Raw genomic sequence first — 9,760 nt, 5'->3', positions numbered from 1 at the left:
GGGGTTGTGCAAAAAAAACCTCACTATACACATGTAAACAAAAATGTAAGCAAACTGCAATACAGAGAGAAAAAAAAACAATAAAATGCAAAAGTAAGAGTCCTTAAATGAGTCCTTCATTGAGTTTGTTGTTGAGTCTGAAGGTGGAGTAGTGGTAGCTAATCTTGGACCTGGTGGTCCAAATGTTGTGGCACCTATACCGCTTTCCTGATGGCAGCAGTGAGAACAACATATGCTGAATGATGTGGATCATTGATGATTGCTGCTGATCTCCGACGGCAGCGTTCCCTGTAGATGTTCTTGATGGTGGGGAGGGTTTTGCCTGTGATGCCATGGGTTGTGTCCACTATCTTTTGTAGGAATTTCTGTTCAGAGGTATTGGTGCCCCCATACCAGACTGTGATGCACCAGTCAGCACACATCTGCAGAAATTTGCCAGGGTTTCTGATATCATACCAAACCTCTGCAAATGCCTGAGGAAGTAGAGGTGTTGCCATGCTTTCTTCACAATGCCATTAGTGTATTGGGTCCAGGAAATATCATCTGAGATGGTGACTCCCAAGAAATTAACTTTGTTCACCCTCTTTATCTCTGATTTCCCCCAATGGGTTACTGAATTGTACGTACACTTTTGGTTTTCCTTTTCTGAAGTCAACAATTGGCTTCTTAGTTTGTTAGTGACATTGAAAGTGAGATTTTTGTTAGTTCACCTTCAGCCAAATTTTCAATTGCCCTTCTGTATGCTGACTCACCGCCCCTTTTTATACATCCCAATACCGAAGTATCGGCATCGCATTTGTAGATTCTGTTGTTGTCGTGCCAAGCCACACAGGTATTGGTGTACAGCAGGGAACTAAGAGCACAGGCCTGTGATGTAATTTCAACAGCATGATGGTTACTTCCTTCTTAACACAATCCAAATGGATTCTATCCCTTTAGTATATCCTCTCTCTAGCATTTCAATTGGGAGTCAGCCGTTTTTGCTGTTTGGGTAGCCCTTGATTGTCATCTTGCATTGCTTTACCCTGAGAGTGGAAACGTGCTCTGAACTTCCTCTCCACAGCAGTCACCACTCACTCGTTGTCTCAGCCCTGCTGTTTTGTTAGTGTATTCTAAATAAAGATTTTAAAATATGAAATACTACAACACAGTACAGGCCCTTCGACCTTCGATGTTGGGGAGACTTAGATATTCCTTCCAAAATAAAAATACTAAACCCTTTCTGGCTTGTGACTTTTTTCATCCATGTGCCAGTCTAAAAGTCTCTTAAATGCTCCTAATGTTTCATCCTCCACCCACCATCCCTGGCAGGCATTCCAGGCACTCACAACTTTGTGATTTTACATATATATATATACACGAAGATTTATGGAGGGGGTAAAAGTCCACGTCAGCTGCAGGCTCGTTTGTGGCTGACAAGTCCGATGCGGGACAGGCAGACACGGTTGCAGCGGCTGCAGGGGAAAATTGGTTGGTTGGGGTTGGGTGTTGGGTTTTTCCTCCTTTGCCTTTTGTCAGTGAGGTGGGCTCTGCGGTCTTCTTCAAAGGAGGTTGCTGCCCGCCAAACTGTGAGGCGCCAAGATGCACGGTTTGAGGCGATATCAGCCCACTGGCGGTGGTCAATGTGGCAGGCACCAAGAGATTTCTTTAGGCAGTCCTTGTACCTTTTCTTTGGTGCACCTCTGTCACGGTGGCCAGTGGAGAGCTCGCCATATAACACGATCTTGGGAAGGCGATGGTCCTCCATTCTGGAGACGTGACCCATCCAGCGCAGCTGGATCTTCAGCAGCGTGGACTCGATGCTGTCGACCTCTGCCATCTCGAGTACTTCGACGTTAGGGATGAAAGCGCTCCAATGGATGTTGAGGATGGAGCGGAGACAACGCTGGTGGAAGCGTTCTAGGAGCCGTAGGTGATGCCGGTAGAGGACCCATGATTCGGAGCCGAACAGGAGTGTGGGTATGACAACGGCTCTGTATACGCTTATCTTTGTGAGGTTTTTCAGTTGGTTGTTTTTCCAGACTCTTATGTGTAGTCTTCCAAAGGCGCTATTTGCCTTGGCGAGTCTGTTGTCTATCTCATTGTCGATCCTTGCATCTGATGAAATGGTGCAGCCGAGATAGGTAAACTGGTTGACCGTTTTGAGTTTTGTGTGCCTGATGGAGATGTGGGGGGGCTGGTAGTCATGGTGGGGAGCTGGCTGATGAAGGACCTCAGTTTTCTTCAGGCTGACTTCCAGGCCAAACATTTTGGCAGTTTCCGCAAAGCAGGACATCAAGCGCTGAAATTACCCCTGATATCTCCCCTAAACTTTCTTCCTTTCACTTTGTAGAGATGTCCCCTGGTGTTTGCTATTCCTGCCCTGGGGAAAAAGTGCTGGCTGTCCATCCTGTCTATGCCTCTCAGAATTTTGTAGACCTCTATTAAGTCTTCTCTCATCCTTTTTCCAATCCAGACAACATCCTGATAAATTTTCTCTATGCCCTCTCAACAGCTTCCATGTCCTTCCTATAATGAGGTGACCAGAACTGTACTCAATACTCTAAGTGTGTCTCCCCAGAGATTTGCAGAGTTGCCACATAACCCCTGAACTCTGGAACTCAATCTCCCTATTTATGAAGCCCCAATACCATAGACTGCCTTAACTATCCTATCAAATCGCATGGTGACCTTTAAGAATGTATGGAGTTGGACCCCAAGGCAATGTCCCTCTGTTCATCCACTCCCTTAAGTAACTGACTACTAACCCTTTACTCATCCTTCTGGTTTGTCCTTCTAAAATGCATCACCTTACACTTATCCAGATTGAATTCCATCTGCCATTTCTCTGCCCAAATCTGCATCCTATCTATATCCTTTTGTAACCTTCAGCACCATTTACAACTTCTCCAACCTTTGTATCATCTGCAAACTTAGCTGAACCCTCTTCATCTTTGCAATTTATAAAACTCAAAAAGAGCAAGGGTCCCAGAACAGATTCCTGCAGAACTCCAATAGTCACTGACATCCAGGCAGATTACTTTCTGAACACTACTACCCTTTACTTTCTACACAGAAGCCATTTTTAAAAAAAATACAAGTTTCCGTGGATCCCATAACTTTCTGAATGAGTCTCTCTGGGGGACCTTGTCAAATGGCTTTCTATAGACCACATCTATCACCTTACCCTCATCAGTTTTTTTTTAAACTTCCTCAACAACTCAATTAGCCCTGTGAGGTAAGACCTTCCTTTCACAAAGTCATGTTGTCAATCAATGAGTAGACAGTACTTCTCCAAATGTTCATGGATCCTATTTTTAAAATATTTTTATTTGATAGAGAAATATTACATGTATATATTGTTTAGATATTAACAATATAGCTTTTATAATGCAACAGAATATGTCATATATAAATGATACATTGTCGTATAATTCTCAAAAAAAGTGAAATATCTGTATGAGAATTTCACCTCATATTCTAATACTGAGATATATTTGTGATTATCTAAATAGACCAATCTCTTCCAGTTGTAGGGAAAAAAAACCCAAAAATAAGAACAAAAGAAAATAAATTGTAAAGAATCAAGTTTCGGTTCATGGACATTGCATAGAAAATCCCCAGAGCTCCCCGCCTAAGTAATCAAGTTATGATAGCAGTCCATGAATGGGCTCCCTATCTTGTCAAATTCAATCTTGAACTCTTTAACATTATATCTATTTTTTTCCAAAGTCAAGCAAGACATAACATCCTTTAACCATTGTAGGATTCCTCTCCAATAGTTTGCCCACCGCTGACATAGACTCCCTGGTCTATAATTCCCAGGATTCTCCCTATTACCTTTTTTTAAACAAGAGGACTACATTTGCCATTCTTCAATCCTCAGTCACCTCCCCTGTGGCCAAATAGGATTCAAAGATCATAGCCACCACCCCAGCTATCTCTTCCCTTACTTCCCAAAGCAACCTGGGGTATATTGCATTTGGCCCCAGAGACTTGGCAATCTTAATGTTTTTAAGAAGATCCAATGCTTTCTTAATCTCAGCATAATCCAGTACACAAGCCTGTTCTATTCCGATCTCATGCTGATCAAGGTCCTTTTCTCTTGTGAATAGTGAGGCAAAATATTTATTTAAGACCTCCCTAATGTCCTCCGTCTCCTATAGTGGCCCCACCTTCATTCTTGTCATCCTTCTGTTCTTTACATATGCATAGAATCCTTTTGGGTACTTCTACATGCCAAGGCCTTCTCATGCCCCTTTTGAGCTCTCCTAAATCAACCACAGTTCTTTCCTACCATCTTTTCCCTGTCCCAGTGGGTCAAGCCGATCCTGCACCCAGTGCAAGTGCTCTCTAAACTTCCTCCAAATTAGTTCTGTGTTTTCTTCCTTGAACATCTGTTTCCAATTTACTCTCACTGGTTCCTGCCTCATCCCATCAAAATTAGCCCTTCCCCAATTAAGCACCTTCCCATTTTGTCTGTTTTTATTCTTTTTCATAGCAATGCTGAAGCTCAGGGTGTTGACATTCTCACCAAAAGGGTTCCCCAATGAGAGCTCTGCCACTTGTCCAGGTTCATTACCTAGTATTTGATACATTATGGCCTCTCTTCTTTTTGACTGGTCTGCATACTGTGTAGTTCAATCTGGATAAGTGTGACACACCAGACAAATTCAGCCCCATCTATCTTGCAGACTTCTTGCAGACAACAAGTGTCAGTCAATGTTAAGAAAGTTGAAATTACTCATAACTACAACCCTGTATTTCCTGCACCATTCCAGAATCTGCTTGCTTGTCTGTTCCTCAGTGTCCTGAGGGCTATTTGGGAGCCTATAAACTACTCCCAGTTCGGTAGTTGCTCCCTTCTGATTTCTGACTTCCTCCCACACTGGCTCAGTAGATGCTCCTTCTGCAGCATTCTCCCTTTTTATAGCCATGACACTACCTCTGACCAGTAATGCTATTTCCACTCCTCTTTTACCTCCCATCCTCAGACCTAAAGCACAGTACCTGTATCGGTTAATCCTGCCCTTCTTCCAGCCAAGTCTCTGTTACAGGCACAGCATTGTAGTTCCATATACTGATCAATCCTCCCAAGTTTTTCTTTTTTATTCCTAATACTCCTAGCGTTGAAATAGACACGTTTCACATCCTCTAACTAACTACATTTATGTTTCCTCCCCTACCTGTCCTTCCTCACAAACTCAGATCACATTGCACCTTGCTTGTGATCTTCTGATCTATTCTCTGCTCTCACATTCTGGTTCCCACCCCTCTGCCAAACTAGTTTAAACCTACCCCAACAGCTCTAGCAAACTTGCCTGCCAGGAAATTGGTCCCTTTCCAGTTTGGGTAAGCCCATCTTTTTTGTACAGGTCAGACGTTCTCCAGAAGAGATCAATGATAATTTTATATAGTCTCTTAGCTTTTGAACACTAATATTTACTCAAATATCCTTAGGTGTGAAAGCACTTATTCATATATCTGACTTCCTTTTCTCCACAGATTCCACCTGGAAAATAATTGTCAATTCTTAATGCAATCATCTAAGGGACAGTCTCCTTATTCTAATGCCTTTGAATTTGACACACTGCTATGAATCTAAATGAGAACGAAGACAGCAAACTTACAGATAGCTATGAACAACCTTCATCACTGTGGAAACTAATTGAGGAATGTGTCCCTCCATGTGAGAGAGATGAAATTAGAATAATTCTGGGAGAGTCAGCAGTGGACCTCACTCTGGACTTGCATGGAGAGGCAAGGAATATAACTTCATTGTCATTCCATACTCTGGATAGAAGTGTATTTAAGTGATTAAATATTTCATATGTAGAATCCTAGAGGATTGGACCATTTCTTCTGTTGTGCTTGCTTTTAGTCCCTAACTGTAAAGTTATCCATCCTCCAATATCTGATCAACATTAGATATCATGATCTTTTTGGGTTACTTTCAGCTTTTTGGATGGGATGGGGGAAAATCTCTCCTTGCACAAATTTTATCCAGTGGTTTTAAATGGAGTATACATATATTTGGTCATTTATTTGCTCTTACAGCTTGGTTTCACTTTTCTCTGAATAAAGAAAAGGCGTAATTCAACAATGTCTTATGGTTGGAAATGTTACATTTAAAAGTATGGCATTAGAGGCATTGTACCATTTTTTTAACTTAAGTCAGAAAGATGGTAATCTGCTGAAGTAACTCCTTGGCTGCCAGACTAATTCTGAAAGAGTCATAAAGAATAAGTAACCTGCATAAAAATGAGCATCAAATCCCTAAGTTGATCAGCAGGAAGGAACATTTCCAATTGTGAATAATTTAACAATTCTGAAAAATAATGACAGAATAGCCTCATAAAATATGCTTTTAAAATTTAGAATAGGCAATAAATGTAATACCGTTGGTTGATCTTTCAACCAGGCTCCAGATTTGTAAGGGAAGTTTTATTCAGGTTTGAGATTAACAATTATACCAGGCAAATTGTGTATGAGAGGGATACTGTGTCAGAGCTATGGTCCCTTAACTCCTCGTTCTTCATAATGCACTGTAATAAATGGGTGGAAAGGCTTTTATGAAGAAATTTTATTTGAAAAAGCAACATGTTCTAAGTCTTTGCTGTGGAATTTGTTGCACTAAGTTCTGTAATAATGGTCAAAATTTTAACAGACAGCTGAATTATACATATCTGGAGTGAGGGGGAATCTATGATCTTGTAAACTAGGTTTTGCGAGTTTGTTCCTCACTGGGTTTCCATTTCTGTGAGGGGCGCTGGACAAAGTGGCAACACTCTGTATTCCTTACAGTAGACAAAGTTAAAGAATTTCATGCATGTTACATTCTAAATGTAGTATTACATGACAATAATGGAATGGTTACTTTTATTTCCTTTGGCCATTTTAAGGTTAAATTTATCATTCAATAAAAATGGTTAAGATAAACATAATGTTTGATATAATTGGAGCAAGACACCCCCCCCCCCCACCTTATACTTGATCTCTTTCAAACAAGGCCAATATGTAATTTGCCTTTCTAATTGGTTGCTGAACTAATTACTATGTATCTCATTAAGAAACAACAGTGGATGAGCTGTGAACTAATTAAATTGGAGACCGAATGAGAGAAGGAATGGCCTACTCCAGTTTCCTATGTTTAAATAGAAATCTTAGACGCTGTAAATGTATCAGGAATTATTTAAACTTGAACACAAAGTTCAAAGGATTTCAAGCCGAGTAAAAAAAGAGTACGTGTCAAAAATAATCTGATAATTTCCCATGCAAGTGGAATACATTCTGGTTGACAGTGCTTCCCTGAAACTGAAAAGTGTTCTCTTGCTGTACCAGGAATAATATGATCTTTAAAGTTTGAGTAAGTATGCTGCCTTGGAATGAATGCAGTGTTTTACTTTTTTCATTTTTTAAAAATTGTTAGATATGCTGTTAGTTTTTTTTCTAGAATTTTATTTAATATTCAACTTTTTAACACATGTATATATTTGACTTGGCTGTCTTTGTCATGGTTGGATTGGAACTTAAATTCAGATGTAAAGCATCCTGTGATATTTTTAAAAAATCTTAAAGTACTTCATGAAATACATGTTTTATAATTAATTTGCCAATATCAGAAATCAATTAAAAAGTGACCACAACAGTAGATGCTAATCAAAATATTGCAGGAAGTGGAAATATAAAAGTTATACAGAATATGCTGAGAAAATGAAGAGAGAGACTGTTGATGTGCTAATCTGGATCTTAAAAAAAACAACGTTGGAGGAACTCAGCAGGCCAAGTAGCATTTGTGGAGCAAAGGGATAATCAAAGTTTTGGGTCGAGACAGGGTGTATAGGGGTGATAGTAAAAAGAGGTGAGAATGAGAAAATGAGTTTTAAATTACAGGAAAGGTGGGGGAAGATTGGACAGTATAAAGAGAATGTAGCAACTACTATATAATTTTTTTTAAAAAAAAGCTCGGATGCTAAGTGAGCTCTTTTGACACTTTTGAGAAACTCACGTCAAGTTTTAAAACAGATTATTAATTAGCACAAAAAGACTCATAACATCCATGGTAACATTCTTATACTTGGAAATGGTAAATGTCTTATTTATAACGACCAGTCTCTTTATTAACATAAAGTTCAATCCTCTCAGTAACGGTCAACAAAAATATCGGAGCCTCACCCACTGCCTAACCTGCCAGTACAGCCAACACGGGCTCACTAACTGCTCTCTAACTGCATGCAAACTCCGCGCATGTGCCAACCCAAGTCCATAGCACATGCGCATTGTAAGATACCAAATGTGCGCAGCCTCTGTACCCCGGAACAATGCCGACGCCTATGACTACTATCAATAATGGTAAGCCATGAGCTTTTGGCTCTTACACAGGCCCCTAAATATTGTCTCAAATAATAATTGAACAATTATAAATAATCAAATACAGTAAATTCCAATATTATGTAGATCTCCTTCATTCTTCAGAGGTTATCAGCACATAGCCTTGAAAAGAGTGATCTTTATCACCACTGTGGACCAGTCTGTGCAGTGGGCAAAGGGTAAGTTCCATAAAGGACCATATAAAATCACTTTTGGGCTTGTCAAAGTTCCTCAGTCTCTTGTAGAAGATAGACTTTGTTGATGGATCTGTTGAGAAAGCCAGTTTTGGTCTTGATTCGAACAGATGAACAAGTCCCCTTTTGTCCAGAACGGTCGCAACAATTTTTCCAGTTAGCTAAAAGTTTCGAGGCACTTAATCATCCATGATGCTCATGATGTCTCCTGGTGTGAAGTTGTGTCTGATATTAAAGCATTTCTGTTGTTTCTACAGTTGGAGGAAGATATTCTTTAAACCATCTTTTCCACAACAAGTCCAACTTATACTGAACTTGTCTCCACCTGCAATGAGCATATATGTTTTCATTCAGAAACTCTTCCGGTGGCATCGATAGGTTAGGAGCAGGTAATTCGTGGTAATTGTTTCAAGGTAATTTGGATCTGTTGAAGCCTTGGTGATTGGACGACTGTTGAGGATAGCCTCAGCTTCACATAAAACTGTGTGGAGACCATCCTCGTTGAAACTTTGCACATTTAGGGTGTAATTGAGAACCTTTCACACTGATATAATTAATCTTTCCCATACACCTCCGTGGTGTGAGTCAGCAGAGGGATGGAAGATCCAATTGATTCCTTTCTGTGGCACTGAATTATGGATTCGATCTTGATTCCAGCATTCAATTGCTTTCCTCAACTCGAGCTGAACTCCCACAAAATTGGTGCCATTGTCAGATTGTAGTTCTTTCACTTGAACACATCTGGCTATAAAATGCCGAAGGGCATTGATGAAAGGTCTATGTCAAGTGATGATGCCACTTTGATGTGAATTGCTCTTGTAGCTAAACATGAAAATGACACCATAGCGCTTCACAACACACTTAACTTCAAAGGGTCCAAAATAATTGACTCCAACGTATGTGAAAGGAGGTTCATCAGGGAGAGTCTCTGTCCAGGGGCAAATCTGCCATCTGCTCTTGTCCAGGAGTAGTATTTATATCCCAACAAACTTACTTTTTCACAATTTTTCTGATTGACACAGTGGCACCAGGAATCCAATATTTTTAGTGTAGTCTGGATGACATGGTTGTGACCACCATGACCCACCTCTTCATGAATGTGTCAAAGAATCAGATTAGAGATATGAAAATCTTTGATCATTATGACAGGGGTCACCCACCAACTCTTAAAACATCATTTTCCAGAATGGGGTTGAGTTTACGAATGTGGATAGTTA

The 9,760-nt window shown here is 40.2% G+C and overlaps 1 protein-coding gene across 4 annotated transcripts in view; it reads left to right on the top strand.

The window, feature by feature from the left end:
- ccdc24 (coiled-coil domain containing 24) overlaps positions 1-9,760 on the top strand; it is an 88,683-nt gene that overhangs the window by 2,892 nt on the left and 76,031 nt on the right. For 3 of the 4 annotated variants that reach the window (XM_069938850.1, XM_069938851.1, XM_069938852.1), the window contains exon 2: positions 5,485-5,739. In XM_069938850.1, the coding sequence (XP_069794951.1) occupies positions 5,575-5,739 (165 nt within the window). In that variant the 5' untranslated portion in view covers positions 5,485-5,574. Of the gene's footprint in view, positions 1-5,484; positions 5,740-8,802; positions 8,933-9,760 lie in introns of those variants that run through there. The other variant, XM_069938853.1, reaches the window with a different exon arrangement.

The sequence above is a fragment of the Narcine bancroftii genome, chromosome 5 (assembly GCF_036971445.1).
Source record: "Narcine bancroftii isolate sNarBan1 chromosome 5, sNarBan1.hap1, whole genome shotgun sequence".
NCBI classification, from domain to species: Eukaryota; Metazoa; Chordata; class Chondrichthyes; order Torpediniformes; family Narcinidae; genus Narcine; species Narcine bancroftii.
This window is presented reverse-complemented; position numbering and strand designations above follow the sequence as displayed.